The sequence below is a fragment of the Geotrypetes seraphini genome, chromosome 6 (genome assembly GCF_902459505.1).
Source record: "Geotrypetes seraphini chromosome 6, aGeoSer1.1, whole genome shotgun sequence".
NCBI lineage: Eukaryota > Metazoa > Chordata > Amphibia > Gymnophiona > Dermophiidae > Geotrypetes > Geotrypetes seraphini.
Window position 1 is genome coordinate 251337998 of NC_047089.1, and position 19170 is coordinate 251357167.

The following is a 19170-nucleotide window of genomic DNA, read 5'->3' on the forward strand; positions in this document are numbered from 1 at the left end:
AGGGGATGCGCCCTCTAGTGGATCAGGAAGGCACACACATGTGTGGTGCAGTACCAGCAAACTTGAAATCTTCAATCAAGTTTGCTTGAAAAGCTGTCCGTGTCAGGGCTCCGTAGATGACGTCACCCACATGTAGAGAATATGCTGCCTGCTTGTCCTGGGATAATCTGTGCTACGCATTAGTAAATAAGGGGGTTATTAATGAAAAATGAATGAAAGGCCAGCAGATCTAAAAACCAGGTACTTGGCAAGCTACAACCCCTCTCCTCAACACATACACAAATCATTTTATATGAGGGTGAATCCAATAGAGCTAGCAAAATGCAACATATGTACTCATACATTGGCTGTTGGATAGTACAGCCACACACAGTGCAGTACTTGGCCTTTAGTTGTGTGGCAGCCATGAGGTCAGAAACATGGACACTCCTTTACAAGATTGCACCATCACAGAACAACGTGCAGTAGTCCACTTTCTTTGGACAGAGGGAGTGAAACCTGTGGAAATTCACCATTGGATACTGACTTAAGTATGGACATAGCACCATCAATCGACAAAAGATTGAGTGGATAAGGTTTAAAACAGGAAGAACAGGTGTAACCAACAAAGGTTGTTCTGGTCGCCCATCAACATCGCACACACAAGAGCACATTGATAAGGCAAATGCCTTGATTACAGAACCCCATATGTGCTTGCTTGTCCTAGGTTAACAGCAGTTCTGTACAGAATTCATGGTTAGCACGCCTCATCCCATTATCTGAGATCTGGTGATCTTTTCAGAATTTACCCCGCAAATCTTTATTTAGATTCAGTAATTATTTGGATTGAATCTCTACTCAGACAGGAAGAAAGGAATGTCAAGGGACGTATTTAGCATTTTGCAGAGCCAAATTTCACTTTCCGTAGTTTTTTCCTCCCATTCTTCTATTCAAAAAGCCAAAAGAAAAGCATATAAAATATTAGACTGATGCTTAAGTTTTGTTAGAATGCATTTGAGACCTGATGACTAAAGCACAACACAAAGCGTTTTCAAAATCATCTTTATTTAGCATACCAAAAAGCTATGTAAACTCTCCTGTAAACGCAGGAGTAACTGCTTAATAATTTAATGTAAACCAAATCCTTCCAAAACCAATTCAATACTGCAATCAAAGGCAGTGGAATCAAGGTTATCTTCATGGTCCATGCCAAAATTATTTTCTAACAATTAAACAAATGATACACCAACTGCAATAACTCAATACATAACTCATTCCAGTACAATGCCTGGTATAATTTCAAGTAGCATTACAACACATCAGAATATTTTGCTGGGGAAGCAATGAGAACACACTACAGTTACGGTAATCAGAGGGCAACAGGAACCATTTTTAAGTTACCAAATCAGACCTAGAATGTTGGCCTTTGCCCGCTGTGGTGTGCCATCATTAAAAAGGCAGAAACATTCTTTGGCCTGAAGCATTAACAGGCTTTCTAAACTTGCCACTGGTAGCCTACATGCAGTCAGGCTTTCAAGATATCCACTGTGAGATGTGAAAATAAAGCAGTAGATATTAAGAGAGCTTGTGTATGCAAATTTATCTCATGCATATTCAGTGTAGATCCTGAAAACAACTGATTGTAGGGTCACCAGAATATCTCTAAAATGCCCTGGAAACTGATGCATTACAAACAAGCATATGAAGCTTTAGTACCTAGTCATTATTAGAACTGTGTACTTTTATAGACCTAATCCCCAAGTATCAGCTTCTACCTTATTTGTAATTCATTATATGCAAGTTAGTAATCATTTGAATTTTGAGATGTCACTAGTGTCATCATTTTGAAAGCTTTTGCTGTGATTAGTGTTTAAAATTATCACCATTGCAGTAGTGGACTTCAAATTGTATGTCTTAATACCATCTTTAACACCATTTATAAGATTATATATAATTAATTGAAACAGAGATAGTTGTTGGAACCTATGCAATTTTGATTAGTTTGTGTTGTACAAAGTTATATGTATTATATATACACACTTCTTACATTCCTTTTAAAGCACATTAGTACAAAAATCCAAAAGAACCCTCCACTCCTCATTCCAAACAAAAGGTCAAAATCGCTGCTCATCTCTTCACAAGGGGTTTTTTTTCCCTAGGAATCACCAGGATATAATGAACACATCCAGGGACTGGGCTGGCAGTGTTACATGTGGATAAGGCACAGAATTGTAATCCTGGAGATTCCACCTTCAGTTCCTTGTTCATCAATCACTGTTTATTGACCCTTTAACTATGTAGCTCAGAGAAATAAACAACCATTCTCAGTTCTAAATACCAATCCAAAATAAGTTAGATGTTTAAAGTTTCCAAACTCATGCCCAACTTCTCAAAAGTATAATCCTGTTTAGCAGTATCACAACATGGTCAAACACATTACTTAGTGCTGTTACTTTAAAAAAACTTAAGATGTTTTTCTATCAAAAGTGTAGTATGTGCCAATAATGTTTGTGCAGAAATTTATTTTCTTAATAAATTTTTTTTTTTTTTTTTAAAAAAGCATATATAAACAGACAACAAAGGTGGTTAAGGCTGATATCCCCAAATAATTTTCATAACAAAAATTTAGTAGCAATTAAAAGAACATGCATCAAAACAAATTATTGTGCAAAAATAAGTCTCTTTTTAAACATAAGCAGCTAAAAAAGGGGTGTATTAATGCAAATTTTTAATAAAGTATAAAAATGAGGATTTTTATTCCACTAGGTTAGTTAGCATTAACTTTATGTATTAAAATGAAAAAGCTGCTTCCAGTTGAGATCTGCATTGTAACTCCATGGGAATAATAATAATTCAGGCCAGGGGTCTGTTAAACAGTACCACTTATTAACTGAATGCAGAGTGGCTGGAATGTTTCTTTTATGTACGAGAAGCCCTGAACATTTCTGTGGCAAGATTACTGAGCTATGTTCAAAAAGGACCCAGAACTATAATTACTAGCACAAAGAGGGGAGAAATGGCTTTCCCACCTTCCAGAGCCAGCAACGTGTACAAAAAACTCAATCTTGCCAACCAAAGTCTGCACTATAGTCCCTTCCACTGGGAAGCAGAGCATGAAGCAATGACAGTAAACTTTGAGGCAAAACTTAATTTTAGCAGTCTTCCTTCTGTTCCTTCTCACTGCCGATTGTTTCATTTACAGCCTTTAATACATCTACATGTGCAGGACTTGCATGGTCTCAGACAAATGCAGACATTGTCTTCAGAAAACAAAAGAAAAGGATGGCACATGTTGGGCTGGAGTGGACAATACGCATGTCATTCTTAAGCAGAATGGGTGCCAACAGGCAAATTTAAGAGGCATCAGTGGCACTGAACTGTTCACTACCAAGCCCAGCTGAAAAGATGTCATTTTAGCACTTTGCACACTACTGCTGCCATAGCTAGCAGTGCAGAATTTTCTGGCCTGCTATTGTTTTTACCTTTCCAGCAATTTCGATACCATTAGATGGTCCAAAAATACAAAAAAAAAAAGTTCTGCCTGTGCTTTTTAAGTCACTAATGATGTGTTTGTTAGTAGCATATTATTTTTGTTAAAGCTTTCAAATTTTTTTCAGTGTATTTGTACAAGAATACTAACCCAGACTAGCACAAATATAAATAAGTTGCTTACGCTGTAGGTGGAGATGGCCTTGGAAAACGGGGGGAAACCATTACTTTAGTTGGAGGGGGCCCTTGATTACTCACAAGACCACCAACACATTAAAAGTGATGTGTGGACATCTGAAGCTTTTAGTGCTTTGCGTTGTCTCTGTACTACAGTATGACTGTCCTGGTTCTGGAACACAAACTCACCCTCTGTTCCTTTGATATGTGCATCATGGCTTTAAAGCAGTATTGCAGGTCTGCTGTTACTTGCTAAGTGTTTTTCCATCAATATACGTTTTTAAAACATTAAATGATTTGGAGACTAGTTTCACCTAATAATTATGTAGTGGAAAAATAGCTAGTATGTTATAAAACATAATAAAAAAACAAGGCATTGGTAATTAACACAAAATCCTGCTACATCTAAGAACTGAACCCAAAATCAATCACCAAATCCTTCACATATGAGAGAGAGAAGTGGTCACTGAGCCACTGGTCTGCTGCTGCTTGTTAAAAACACATTAGAAACAAACCCACTTCTCTCTTTTTATATGGCTATCGCACAGAGGAGGCTTGTGTTCAGATTAAAGGTGCTTGCATTAAAAGGTTTTTAAAATATTAAGACTAGAAAAAGAGTTACCAGTACTAAAGTACTGCTCAATTCAGCCACTGGTCGCTTAGGACTCAAGAGAGGGATACATTCTTCTTCACTTGACAGTGGTGGCCATTGGAGGCACAATGATGACAGTAGTGGGTATGCTAGAGCTCCCAATTTCTTCATACTGGGGAGGGGGATCCAGGTGGTGTTCTGTTGTTTCATTGTGTCCGATGCCCATCTCTCCTGTGGCTTCTTCATAGGATGGAGGAGGGTCACAATTGGACAAACGAGTAGACACCGAGTCTGAACGTGTGTCCCCATAACTGGCAAATCCTACCTGCATCCCGCTACTGTCATAAAGTTCCTCCAGAGGGGAGGGGAGTGCGCTAGATTGCTGGTGGGGGTAAGCACTGTTTTCAGATGCAGCACCTGCCTCAGCCATAGCTGACTGTGGTCCATTATGCATGTACATAGATTGGCTGCGGGCCTTCTTCCTGTACACGCACTTACAAACCACTAATATAACCACAAGGATGACAAAGAGGCCCACGATTAGTGGGAAAGCAATGTAGAATGGATACCAGGTACTTCTGGTGTCACTGTCTTTCTGGAGTCCCTTTGTATATTCTTTCCAGAACTCATCCTAAAGGAAGAAGAAATGAAAAAAGCAAATTAAATTAAAAAAAATCTGTTACAGTAAGGTTAACATTCAGCAAAATAGCCATAATACAACTGCACATGTTTAAAGTTCTCTGTGTTTTCAAAAGCACTATTCATACAAGTGGCAGTAAAACCAAACTACCTTTGCATAGATCATTATATATTGAAGACAGACCATTTACCATTATCACTGAAAGTAAGATTTTTTATTTCTCAACACACCTTTTCTGTACATATCACTTTGGGCACTTTATTCACAAAATGGCCAAAGTTATGCCTAGAACTGTCAAAGATTTGCTTTAGTACTGCTTCAAGCACTGCTATCTCATGCTCAGCTTTTGGCTGCAACAAGTGTTTTTTTAGGCTTGTCCAGAATTTGTCCACATCTATCAAAGATTGCATTATTACATCTTGGAAGAAGGTGTGTTTAGCCGAAACATAGCCAGGGTTAGGTCCTCTTATGATAAATATGGATAGAGTTTTTTTTGGACTTATTGTTTCTATTGTTGTTGTCAAGAATATCACTAATAATAAACGCTAAGCACGCATGTGCACTCCTACCTGCATGATCAGTAGGTCTGTGGCTGGAAGGAGTGCGTATGCGCACTTAGCTGTGCCAGTGGCCAGCAGAGAAATTGTAAAGCGCAGGCCTCTCTGCATTTCAGCTCCTCCAGGCATCAAAGTGGCAGTCCTCCTTCCAGTCCACCGAAGCGGCAGACCTCTCCACAGCAACCAGAGAGCACTGTAAGGCCCGCTGCTGCTCTTCTGTCTACCCTCCTCTTTTAAACAGCATGCTGAGGATCGCGTCCGGCTGTAGCGAACCTCGCAGCCCACTCTGCACCTTGGTAGCATGTTCCCTCTGACGCATGGGATCGCATCAGAGGGAACGTGTTACTGATGTGGAGAGCGGCCTGCAAGGTTCACTACAGCCGGCCGCAATCCTCACCAGGCTGCTTTGAAGAGAAGAGCAGACACGAACGACCAGAAAGCTAGATTCTGGACAGGGGGAGCAGGTAAGGGGTGCTGCTGTACAGAGGAGGAGGTAAAAGGAAGGGAGAAGGCCTACTGCTGGACATGGGGAGCAGGGAAGAGGTGCTGCTAGACAGGGGAGGAAGTAAAAGGAAGGGAGAAGGCCTACTGCTGGACACGGGGAGCAGGGAAGAGGTGCTGCTAGACAGGGGGGAAAGTAAAAGGAAGGGGGAAGGCCTACTGCTGGACAGGGGGAGCAGGGAAGAGGTGCTGATAGACAGGTGGGAGGTAAAAGGAAGGGAGAAGGGCTGCTGCTGGACAAGGGGAACAGTGAAGGGGTGCTGCTAGACAGGGAGACTTAAAATGAAGGTAGAAGGGCTGCTGCTGCACAGGAGGAGCAGGGAAGGGGTGCTGCTGGATATGGGGGGAGGTAAAGGAAGGGAGAAGGGCTACTGCTGGGCAGGGGGAGCAGGCAAGGGGTGGTGTGGACAGCTGAGGAAAGAGAGAGACAGACAGACAGAAAGAAAGACAGACAGACAGAAATCAGCCAAGGAGAGAGGAAGAGAAAGAAAGACACACACATCTATTCTAGCACCCGTTAATGTAACAGGCTTAAAGACTAGTTCTGAATAAACTACAATTCAAGGTCTGAGAACATTGACCTTCCACAGTCTCGTTTGTAAAGATTTTTTTTAAGCCATCAAAGATTGCTTTCAACAAATTATATCATAAAAACTGCAGGTATACCACTCCCTCCTGCCAATGGAGACCCCTGAACCCCCCCACCCTCCGACACCCCCCATACCTTTTTAGAGTTGTTGGAGTGGGAGGGAAGCTCAGTCCATCCCACTAGTAAGCAAGCCAGTTCAAAATGGTGGGCCTTTCCCTCCCCAGTGCATCATGAGATACATGGGGAGGGCCTAAGGCCCTGACTGGCTCAGATGCCTAAGGCCCCTCCCCTTATTGTGCTCAGTCAAGTCAATCAGGGCCTTAGACTCCTCCCCCTTGTATCCCAAGATAGAATAAGGAGCCTAAAGCCCAAAATGGCCCAGTTCAATATGGCGAGCCTTTCCTTCCCCAGTGCATCAGTCAAGCCAATCAGAGCCTTACACTCCTCTCCCTTATATTGGGATAAAGAGGGAGGGGCATAAATCCCCACCCCTTGAGTACATGATGTACCGGGGAGGGGAAGGCCTGCCATTTTGAACTGTTGGGCCTACAAGCGGGATGGGATACAGAGGGAGGAGCCTAAGGCCCTGACTGGATTAGGATGGGTTGGGGGCACAAAATTCATCATCAAAAATGAATGAATTTGTCCATATATCTTTGTAATTTCTCCTTGTTGTTGCTTGTCTGTTTTGTTCAATAAAGAGTCTTCTAGGATAGCTCAGGGAAAACAGCCAAGACAAAATCAAAATGACTCAATGTTTGAAAAACAGAGAAAAAAAAAAGTACTTGGCTGAAGAGCTCAATGTCTTAGGGGAGTGCCTAATAAATGACAGAAAAACCCAAAAGTATCTAAAAGCTAAAAGGAACGGAAGAAGTGGTTCAATGCAGCACTTACATGAGAAAAGAAAAAAAGTGGCAAAGGCAACAAAACACCAAAGTCAGACATGAGTCAAGGGAAAACAAACAAAATTTGGAGATTTCTGCTTTGTGGATGAAAAACTGCACTGGTCCTGCGCTGCAATGGAGGGAAGGCAGGCACGTGCCCACATGATGCATGCTTCTAAAAGCTTCTTGAAAAGGCATGCTGAGGAGCATTTCTACACTGAGCTCCACCAGATGACCTCATCCATATGTAAAAAATATTTCCTGCTTGTTTTCAGAGAATCCACAGATAATCTGTCAAGGCCTAAACTACCTCCACAAAAACGGCAACTAGTAGAAAAAGAACATTCAGGGTTGAGGTATTATGCCCACACTCTGAGATCCAAGTGTATTGTGGTAGGAGCATGTGATACTTCATGTAGTCCAGTGCCTGTCAGAAGAATAGTGCACATTGATAATTTAACCACCACCATCAATCATGCAAGATACATCAACAAACAAAAAGGTGCTATTAAAAGTTGAATAGTTAAATCTTCTTAAAGACAATTCCCTTTAGTTAGCCCTATCTAAGTTTTCCATAGATTTTATTTCCAGGGAGACTCATATCCAGAACATGGACATTTCCAGCTCTGGTTTTTGTCTGCCTTGTGCCACAAGTTAGTAAATCACTTCAAAGCCCAGGACTCTGTGTTCCAGTTTCATCTAAACCCATGCATCTCTAGCTTAACAAAGCAACCTTGGGTAATATTTATACCCAATAGCCAGTTTCTGAAGAGTACAAGAATCATATAAACTTCCCTTAACAAGATTAAGTCAGAAATCTTCAGGCCTGCTTAGTAAGTATCACTAATTACCACCAGGGGGCACTGCACATAAGAAAACTGCAACCCCTTCAGCAAACAACATACTTTTGTAATGTAGGCAGCAGGCCACCACAGTTACACGAATTCTGTGCTTCTAGAGAAATCACTGTTCTCAAAAACAATTGTTTTAAAAAGGTGAAGTATTATATTTCCTAGTGAAGTAGTGAAGTGGAACAAAACTGGCAGAAGACGCGTGACAAGTTAACATTGCTGGTTTTAAAAAAAGGTTTGGATAATTTCCTGGAGGAAAACTCCATAGTCTGCTAATGAGACAGATAGGAGGGAAGCCACTGCTTGCCATGGATTGGTAGCATGGAATGTTGCTACTATTTGGGTTTTTGACTGGTACTTGTAATCTGGATTGATCACCGTGAAGACGGGAAAACTGGATTATTTGGACCATTGGTTTGACCCAGTAAAGCTACAAATGCCTTTTATCCTCCTCACGTCAATAGTCCAATTACGGACATTCCCTCTCCCTCTATAGCCATTGACCTAAACTCATAGATCTGGCCTCTATGCTATGACATGACGTACATCCAATCAGGATTAAATACCATGGCTACCACCGCTACTGACCAAGTATCCTTGCTTCAAACCCCCCAGCCACGAGTGTATGCTCATTCCACCCTCCTCCACAACATTATACCCAATGCTTTTCCTGTATACTGTGAATGCCCTGTCCTCTCCTCTCCCAACATGATTAACTGTGTACCTCAAAAACATTAAGCCTAGATATGAGACTACATATAGAAACTTGTATGCTCATGTACACAAAACTGGAGAAAGAGAATGATTGTTACAGTTGTTCAGGTCTTGCTGTATTTACCGTATATTCTAGAATAGAAACCGGGATTCCTGGTTTATATTTGAGCCAATACACCCCCTTCTGAAATTATTGCAGACCGCCACTGCAAGGCTCCATACCCTACCGCCCTCCCTGTCCTAAACTCGTACCCCTACCACCGATCCCCAGTGGAGATGCAGCGGGCAGGAGCGAACTTTCCAAGTTCCTGCCCCGCTGTTAACAGGCTTCTGTGAGTGTCTTCGGCCGCACTGAGAAGCACGAGCAGGCGCGCAATTTGGCGGTGCTACTCAGTGCACAGCAGCTTCCTTAATGGCTCCCGCGAATTCTCCCATCCACATCAGTTCAGCTGCAGCGAGTCAGAAAATGTGCTAGTAGAGAGAACCACGAAAGGAAGGCAAGCAGGCATCAGTAGTAAACCTGGCACAGGATGCCTTCCCAGCATGTGCCATGTGCTCTCAGGTGACACCATCACAAAGACCCACTGTGTTTATTCAGCTTCTTACAACACAGGTGGAAGGTGAGCCACATATCCACAATGACGAGGTTAAAGACCATCTAATGCTGCTCTCTGGTAACAACCAAGGAAATGTTCTGGACACAAATGTATCGTGCAGGGTGTACAGTTTCACTCGGCCACTGTTGCTGCTGGCTGAAGAAACAGGAGCGCGTTCCCATTTTTTGAAAAGCTGATGCATCCAGATGGAATTTACTCAGGAGCTATTTCAGTCTAATAGCTACAAGCACTCAGACAAATGAAGAGAGAGAGCATGTGCCAGGTGGTGCTCTACCACTAAACTTTAAATCCTAAAACAAACTTATTACAGTGGTATCTCGGAATCCGAACACCCCAGAACTTGAATGACTTGGAATCCGAACTTTTTTTGTAGTAAATTTTGTCTTGGAATCCGAACGTCCTGCACATTGTATGTGTGTGTTTGTGCCCCAGAATCTGAATGCTGCTTTGGAATATTTGTTAATATTTTACCTTAAAATCCAGTGTATTTCCTGTTAAAATTTGAGTTTTTGGGACCCAGGAACAGATTAATCCAGTTTCTATTATTTTCAATGGGAAAAATTGTCTTGGAACTCAAAAGGGTTCTGGAACGGATTAAGTTTGGATTCCAAGGTATCACTGTACTTAAAAAAGGAGTAAAAACATAATTTAATGAGACAGAGTCAACAAGGGTTCAGCCAAGGGAGATCTTGTCTCACCAATTTGTTTGACTTCTTTGAAGGTGTGAATAAGCATGTGGATAAAGGTGAGCCGACTGATGTAGTGTATCTAGATTTTCAGAAAGCTTTTGACAAAGTTCCTCATGAAAGGCTCCTGAGAAAATTAAACAGTCATGGCAAAGTTCAGTTGTGGTTTAGGAATTGGTTACTGGCTAGAAAACAGAGGGTAGGTAGGGTTGAATGGTCATTTTTCTCAACGGAGGGAAGTAAACAATGGAGTGCCGCAAGGATCTGTACTGGGTCCAGTGCTATTTAACTTATTTATAAATGATCTGGAAATTGGAACGACGAATGAGGTGATTAAATTTGCAGATGACACCATGTTTTAAATTCCGATTTAAAATTCTTAAATGAGGGATTACAATGGATATTAAGAGGGAGATTATTCCAGATAAAGGGTGACAAAATAAAATGCACTATGTTGTGTTGACTCCAGCGATGCCATCTTGGGCCTGGGTAGTGCACACCTTATCTACATTTGTGATTTGTTCCTGAAGATAACACAACAGAAGCAGTGTCTCCATTTTTTGTGTATTTTCAATCACTATTCTTCTCCATAGCTTTGCTTCTGCTGTCTATGTGAAGAGAAAAGAAAACTGGCTTCTTTCCTACCCAACTGTTTTCTCTCAATATTTTAATGGGTATTATTGCCATGCAATTATATGTCCTTCCAATTGTGCTTGTCAAACTACTTGGCTTTTGTGCCCATTTTCATATTTTAATTGTACATCACCTTGCTACTTTTGACTGAAAGGCAGTAAAACAAATTATACTAAATAAATCAACATACTATTTATTCTAAAATATCACTGTGTATCGCATCTGAGGAAGAGAAAGGTGATCTTGGTAGATGGTAAGGATCTCTCTCGGAAGAAAAGATGACTTCTCTGCTCTTTACAGGATCCAAACCAGATTCACCTGTACTGTTGCAGGTTGTTCTGAAGGAAGTAGGAATAAAAGATCAACAGGCTTTTTACAGGTCTAATTAGTACATCTGTGGCTACCTTTCAAGGGTTACAAGCTTCTCATTGGACCAGTAATGTCTGGATTATAAAAAGTACTGGGCAGAGAGATGCTTGAACGATTGGGGCAAACCTTCTGAACAGGCCTCAAAATTCTGGCTTGATTTTTCCTTGGACTTCTTCGTAAGTCTCCTGCATGAAACTTACCGTCTTTTCATAATTCTCAAAGGCCTCTCTGGCTTCCTCATAGCTGCATATTTCTTCTCGGCATTCCCGCTCAATATTTCCTTGCTTCATCTCCTCCATAAAACTGTTGGCTCTGGGGTGGCGCTTCAAAACTGTGTTTGCTGCATCCTCCGATAGGAACACTGAAACAATAGCAATATGAAAACAGAAATATAATTTACGCCACATTAGAGAGTTACAACATGATACTCTGGAACTGTTGCATGTGCCCTCATTCATGATTCTCCTTTTATGGTAAATGCAATATATAGAACCAATATATAAACGGGAACAAGCCTCAGATTCTTGAGTTTTCACCCATTCAGGGTTCTTTCAAAGAGAAAAGACAATTCTTTTCTCTTACTCATATTAACATCACTGGCTTGAACTCTGAGTTTCTGAAATGAACTGTGAGGTTTAAATAGTTCTAAGTATTAATGAATTATAAAGTTTTAAAGAATTAAGTATTTAAAATAATTGAGTTTATTATAAAGTAAATAGTAATCTAGTTAGGTACGTTTTAGTATAAATTAATTGAAGATTGAAAAGCAATTGAAGAAATAAAGATTAAGGGATCCTTTTACAAAGGTGCGCTAGGGCCTTTATGCGCAGAATAGCGCACGCTAGCCGCTACTGCCTCTTTTTGAGCAGGCGGCAGATTATCAGCTAGTGCGCGCTAATCCAGTGCGTGCGATAAAACCACTAGCGCACCTTCGTAAAAGGAGCTCTAAGTCTATTGTTAGAATTAAGGTAGGAAGGATGGGTTCAGTGATGTTAATATGAGTAAGAGAAAAGAATTGTCTCTCTTTGAAAGAACCCTGAATGGGTGAAAACTCAATCTGAGGCTTGTTCCCGTTTATATATAGAGAGAGAAAAAAGAGAGAGAAATAGAGAACGAAAAAAAAAGAAAAATGATCACCTTCAGTGTCATTTTGGTTTATATTGCTGGTTCTATATATTGCATTTAATTGATAGGTAACCATCGGGTTTTCTTTATTTTACTGTTGTATAACATTTTCTCTTTTTCTGGTAACAGGATCATTATTTTGAAATGCTCTACCACAGCGGGTACATTCTATTCCAGTTCTTACCCTTAGGAAACACCTGAAAGTGCTTGTATATAATATATAAACTGCATCGATCATAAGGTGGGATATCAAATTCGAGCCCGTTTCTCTTTCTTTATTAGGGTTTTTATATTGTTTTGTTGTGAACCACCTAGAATGAAAGATTAGGTTCTTACCTGGATAATATACACAGGAGTTTGTATGTTAGGTGATCAATCCGTGCTCACAAACTGTCGCAGAAGGATGTCAATCACATCTTTCAGCTCCTCCTCCTTCACCTATGGAGTTTAGTGTCCCCTTCAGTTTCTTCTTTTGAAGGTGAACTAAGGTGTTTTCTGATCTGCTCTGTTTGGTTTTTATTATTTTGGGGTATGTTTCTCCTGTTTTGTGATGCTTCGGTGCCAAGACGACCACATATCTGGGGTTACTATGCAAGGGCTACTGGTGGTCCAGCAGTGTATGGGCCAGCAGGAGCATGCTTTCTGCACTGCTGCCTGGGCCTGCCCCACTTTCTGAATGGCTGCATCAGTTCTCGCACACACACACAAACTACTGCTTGCAGGCTCCGATGGCTTTGAAGAAGTTACTCAAAACGCGCCGTGAAGGTAAAGGGAAGGGAGGGAGGGAGGGAGATAGATAGATAGATTCGGGTAGGTAGGAAGGAGGGAGGGGAGCCACGCGAGGGGTGCCAAAGGGCGGTGAGGTGGTGAGAGGGAAGGGGGGTGGAGAGGAACAGACGCTGGAAGGGAAATGGAGAAGAGAGAGTGGGGAGAAGACGCTGGAAGATAAGAAGACAGAGATGCCACATTATGGGGGAGCGGAGGGAAGAAGATGGGTGCCAGACCAATTGGGGTGGGGGGTGAAGGGAGAGGCACAGTAACAGAGCAAATGAAAGACGCAGAGAGAAGACAGACAGTGGATGGAAGGAATTGAACGAGAAGATGAGGGAAGCAGAAACCAGACAACAAAGGTTAAAAAAAAATTTATATTTATTTATTTTCTTTTTGCTTTAAGATAAAGTAGTATATTAGTTGTGTTTATAAACTAACTAAACTAAATCTTGGGTTTATATACCGCATCATCTCCACAAGTGGAGCTCGACACGGTTTACATGGTTTGGGAAAGAACGGAACTCCAATGGAATTATATAAGTAGTAAGAAGAGAAGTTAGGTGTAAGAGTACCAGGGAGGGGACGGGGTTACTAAACTAACTTGTTTATAAAAATTTATAAACAAAGCCCTGCCAGCTGAACATCTCTTTCTCTAGTTCAACATAACCTTCTCATTTTCAGTTCAGTGTGTTTGTGTGTGGGGGTGAATGTATATTCTTGGCAAAAGCCTATTTGGTGGGGGAAAAAAGTATTCTAACACACAACTGATCTACATGGAAAAATTATCTAGTGATATTCAGTGGCAATATAGAGGTTAAGAAAAGGAGTTAAGCCTCATAACACAATGTAGCACCGCCTTTCCTCAGTATATTCCTCAGAAACTGGCAGAAATCCAGCGAGTGAGAGAAACTCCCCATCACTGATATCAGATACACGAGCAACTTTATTTGCCTCTCTGTTCCAATCACAACACAAATATATTCACACTATTATACTCCTCAATCATGTGGTACATTCCAGCCCTAGAGAGATTAATACTACAGTTCTGACACTTAAAAACTAATGGGAGCTCAGTACCTACTCCTTTTACCAAAGCTGTGCCAGTCGCTGGAGAAAAGCAAATACCCAGCGACACAGACAATGATTAATATGCACTTGAGCATTTTTTGTGGGTTTTCTCGGCCCTAAGCCTCGCACCATGCTCTATCCTGGTAGTTCCCATGGTCTATATGTGGACATGACCAAACCCAGAAAGTGCCTTCACTGTATGAAAGAGGAATTAATGACCATCTCGTTTCAAGCTTTCTCTACCATTTTTTAATGAACTAAAAACTGAGGAACATCATGTCTAAAACAGAATTTTAAAAAAGGGTGTTTAGAGAGATATTACTAATTGTAGATAAGAGTATTTAAAGCAGTGTTCTTCAACCGCCGGTCCATGGACCGGTGTCTTTCCGCAGAAATTTCCTGCCGGTCCACAGGGCCAGCATGTGCATCGGGTCCCATTCAGTGCTCTTCAGCCGCCGGTTCACGGTGTGATCGATGCAGCGTTGTCTTCGGACCGGCTCCCTCTTCCTCAATGCTGTAGTGCACAAAGCCATGGGCAGAGCTCCTATACGCGTCCTGTGCATGAATCGGAAGCCTTCTCTCTGATGTTGCAACGTCAGAGGGAAGGCTTCCAGATGAGGCACGGGACGCACGAGGAGCCGCTGCCTACAGCTTTGTGCATTGCAGCACTGAGGAAGAGGGAGCCGGCCCGAAGATAGCACTGGGGGCAGGCCAGAAGGCAAGGCACAGCATGGAGGGAGGGAGACAACAACAGTAGAAGAAATGATTTTATTTTTTAATTTAGTGATTGATTTACATCTGCTGTCTGTTCAGGAACAAATGCATTTGTTTCTTTTCCTCTGGGGTTAGCCCAATGCTCTTCAACTGTCATCCGTAGACCGGTGCCGGTCCACAAAATAATTATTTTATTTCCGCCGGTCCATAGGTGTCAAAAGGTTGAAGAACACTAATTTAAAGGATTATATAACTTTGCTTCTTTGAATGAGAGGTTAAAGGCACCATTCAGAGGGTGGCGCTGGCCCAGGCAGGCGGGCAGCTCGTGCCTTCCGGCCGATGCATCACTGGACCACCAGGCAATGGGGGACATTTGAAGAGGTTCGGGACAGGGAGCATTTTAAAAAGAGACGGGGATTAAAAAAGGTTGTTTTTTAAAATTTTTGTTTCATTGTTCTGCATACTGGAGTTTGCTCCCTGCTCTAGGAGGGGGGTGGAGGGTTCATGCTGTGGTATCCTTGATTATTGTTCCAGTTTTGTTTGGGACTTCTTTCTGTTTTGGGCTATGCCCTGTTTGTAATTTATTTTGGAAACCAATATAAAAATTGTTGCACCATAAAAAAAGGATGGGGGGGGATTAAAAAAGGTACTGGGGGCAGGTAACAGGGCAGTGGGACAGGGTACAGAACCTGGCAAGGAGTATGGGGTTGGGTGCATTGCCTGATAGGGAGAATTTGATTCAGAATGTGTTTTTTCTTCTTTTCCTCCTCTAAATCTAGGGTGCGTCTTATGGTCAGGTGCGTCTTATGGAGTTAAAAATAGGGTATTCGTACAGTTTATTCACACTGACAGCAGCAGAACCACCTGCATTCCTAGCTATTGGAGATTTAATACTTTGTGTTTCCCAATTCAAGCTCAAAAGGAGTTACAATTGTGTACAAGAAGTATCCTCTTCCCCAAAGAGCTTACATTCAAAGTCTGAGCCTGAGGAGACAGAGGAGGAAATGACCTACCCAAGATCACAAGGACTGTCAATTAATGGGAAAGTGGGATTCCAGAGCCAAATATGGAAGAGATCAACCTGCTACTCTAACCAGTTAGCCACTCCTCCAGAAGATCAAAAGGGTCACTTGGTCTGTTTTTGATTCACCCTTCTCTCTGCTGGTCCTATTCCTGGGTCTTTTTTAGTTCAGCAAATTCTCTCTAATAAAATTAATTAGATTTGTAGGTGTAGGGAGATATTCTGTCAGCAAGCAATCATGTGGCAATATTGGCTCTAGCATATTGTTGACTTGTAAAACAGGTGGAAGAAAGGCAAAAACACAGAGAAAAGTGTGAATCTTATAGAAGCTATACAATGCCACAAAATTGTCACTGGGAGAAAAAAATATACATTTTATGATACCAGAGGGAAATCATTTAAAAGAGAGGTCATTACACTTACCATCGCCCATTCTTCTGTTTTGTCCCACAGCATGGGCAAACCAAAAATCTGGAGATCAAAACAAGAAATATTCATTAGAACAGGTCACTAGTAAAATTAAGAAAGAAGAATTTTGATATCTGTGTTGCATTAACAAAGAGTTATGAACTAGTGCTGCCCGATTCAGGGGAAAATGTTTCAATTCGATTTGCTTTTTCTGGCCAATCGGGTATTTTTTTTCAAAAGTCCTGACAGGTTTATTTTGTAGTCTTTCCACCCATCTCACCCCCTTTGCCCTCTCCAATCCCATGCCAGCGCTGTGGTGTAAACAAAAAAATACTTTTCCTCTCTGTCCTAGCTCATGCTCACTGTCTAACACCAGCTCTGGCAGGATACACATTTCAAATCTGACATATTGTAATCACAAAATAGAAAATAAAATTATTTTTTCTACTTTCCACTGCGATATCCAACCTTTGTTTCTTTCCCTCCATCTACCATCTCTCTCTCTCCCCCCCCCACCCCCGCCTTGTGCCCTGGGTCAAACCTCTCTTTTTCCTTCCATGTATCATCTCTCCCATTCTCCCCTCCATTATCATGTGCAGCATTTCTTTCTCTTTCTCCCCCCATGCACCATCCCACCCTGCTCTCCACCCTATGTCCAACATTTCTCCCTCTCTTCTCCATGCATTTCTCTCTCTCCACCACCATATGCAGGATTTCTCCCTCTCAACCCTTTCTACCTCTTTTGTTTCATCTCTCCCTTCCTCTCCTCCACCCCAACAATTTTTCCTCTCCAATCGATGCCTGGCTGGACCAGAATAATGCTCGACATCAGAATTGACGTGGGGGGGGGGGGGGGGGGAGAAGGCTTGTGAGCCGGCCACGTGCGTGTGAATCATGCAAGTGCCCTGGCACGACCCTGTGCGGAGTTGCTGCTGGATGCTGTTAATGGAGCGTGTCAGCGAGGTGGCAGGGTCGGCTTCAGGGGTGGTGCAGCAGGTGAGCAGACAGGGAGGGAACCCCAGTGATGGCGGCTTCAGCGGGAAGCAGGAAGGTATCCCTGGCAATACCTGCGGCTTCTGTGGACAGGTCGGTTTCGGGAAGGGAGGGGGTACAAACTTGACACAGAAGGAAGGGAAGAGACATGAACATGGGGGCACTAACTTAGGGCATAGGAGGGAGGGAATAAAGGAGAAATTAGGTTCTTACCTGCTAATTTACTTTCTTTTAGCTTCTCCAGACCAGTAGAGGTTAATCTTTACGAATGGGTATATATCCAATCATGACCAGCAGGTGGAGACTGAAAACAAAACTGTGGGACAGTATATAATATACTCCCTTCTCTATTTACATCAGTCTGCCGAATAGCCAAGCAGAACTAAGAACTGGAAAACAGAAAGAAAGCAATACTCCGAACAGGAGTAACAAATAACATACCCAAATGCTGTTGGAAAATGCAGAGGAGAAATACCAGAAGGAAAATGTCCCCACAACTCGCCAGCTAAGCCAGCCGCTGTTCTTTAATTCTCCCCGGCCCTAGAAAAATACTAGAACCCGCAGCAAAAAACAAAAACTGCCCGCGAAACAGCCCCAACAACAACAACAACAGACAGGGTGGGGACCTCTACTGGTCTGCAGAAGCTAAAAGAAAGTAAATTAGCAGGTAAGAACCTAATTTCTCCTTCTTTAGCACTCTCCAGACCAGTAGAGGTTAATCTTTACGAATGGGACGTACCAAAGCAGTCCCTCACACGGGCGGGACCCCCGAAGGGCTGACACCAGAACACACACACCGAACACCGCATCCTGACGCGCCAGAACATCTACCCGAAAGAGTCTGACAAAGGAATACAAGGAAGACCAAACCGCAGCCTTACAAATGTCCACTGGAGGCACGAGCGACGACTCAGCCCAAGAAGCCGCCTGACCCTGAGTAGAATGAGCTTTGAGAAACTCCGGAACGGGCTGCTGCCCCAGAAGAGAAGCGGAAGCAATAGTCTCCTTGATCTAGCATGCAATCGTAGCCCTAGAAGCGCCAACCCCCTAAGAGGACCAGTCAGAAGGACAAAGAGATGATTTTATTTCCTGATCTCCTGGGTCCGTTGCACATAAGAGTGAAGGACCCGACCAACATCCAACTTGCTCAGCTGTCTTTGCTCAGAAGAGCCCTCCCAACTACCCAAGACCGGGAGGACCACAGATTGATTGACATGAAAAGGAAAAACTACTTTCGGCAGAAAAGGAAGGAACAGGCCTCAAGACAACCTGCTCCCTAGAAAACTCCAAGAAGGGAGCCCTACAAGAGAAAACCTGTAGCTCAGAAACACGCCTAGCGGAAGAAATGTCCACCAAAAAGACCATCTTCAGAGTAAGGTCCTTCAAAGAGCAGCCGCCCAACGGTTCGAAGGGCGGGTGCATCAGAATAGAGAGAACCAGACTGAGATTCCAAGAGGGAACAGAGGACCGCACGGGAGGCCTGAGCACCTTGGCCACCCACAAAAAGCGAATCACATCAGGAATGGCTGTCAAACGCTGACCCGTCACAAACCCCCGAAAGGCTGACAAGGCCACAAGCTGAACCCGGAGAGAAGCCGAAGCCAGGCCTCTATCCAGGCCATCTTGCAAGAACTCTAGGATGTTAGGCACAGAAACGCGAAGAGAGACCACTCCTCGCACCTGGCACCACCCCTCAAAGAAGTGTCAAATCCACACAGAAGCCTGAGAGGTAGAAAGCCTCCAGGACCCCAAGAGTGTAGAAATCACCCTATCTGAATACCCCTTCTTACCA

The 19170-nt window shown here is 42.7% G+C and overlaps 1 protein-coding gene across 4 annotated transcripts in view; it reads right to left on the minus strand.

Moving 5' to 3' along the window:
- Positions 1 to 1024: 1024 nt before the first annotated feature.
- PRRG1 (proline rich and Gla domain 1) overlaps positions 1025 to 19170 on the minus strand; it is a 44832-nt gene continuing 26686 nt past the window's right edge. For 3 of the 4 annotated variants that reach the window (XM_033949563.1, XM_033949564.1, XM_033949562.1), the window contains exons 2-4: positions 16401 to 16448; positions 11479 to 11639; positions 4335 to 4868 (exon numbers count right to left, since the gene is read on the minus strand). In XM_033949563.1, the coding sequence (XP_033805454.1) occupies positions 4335 to 4868; positions 11479 to 11639; positions 16401 to 16410 (705 nt within the window). In that variant the 5' untranslated portion in view covers positions 16411 to 16448. Of the gene's footprint in view, positions 4869 to 11478; positions 11640 to 16400; positions 16449 to 19170 lie in introns of all 4 variants that reach the window. The other variant, XM_033949561.1, reaches the window with a different exon arrangement.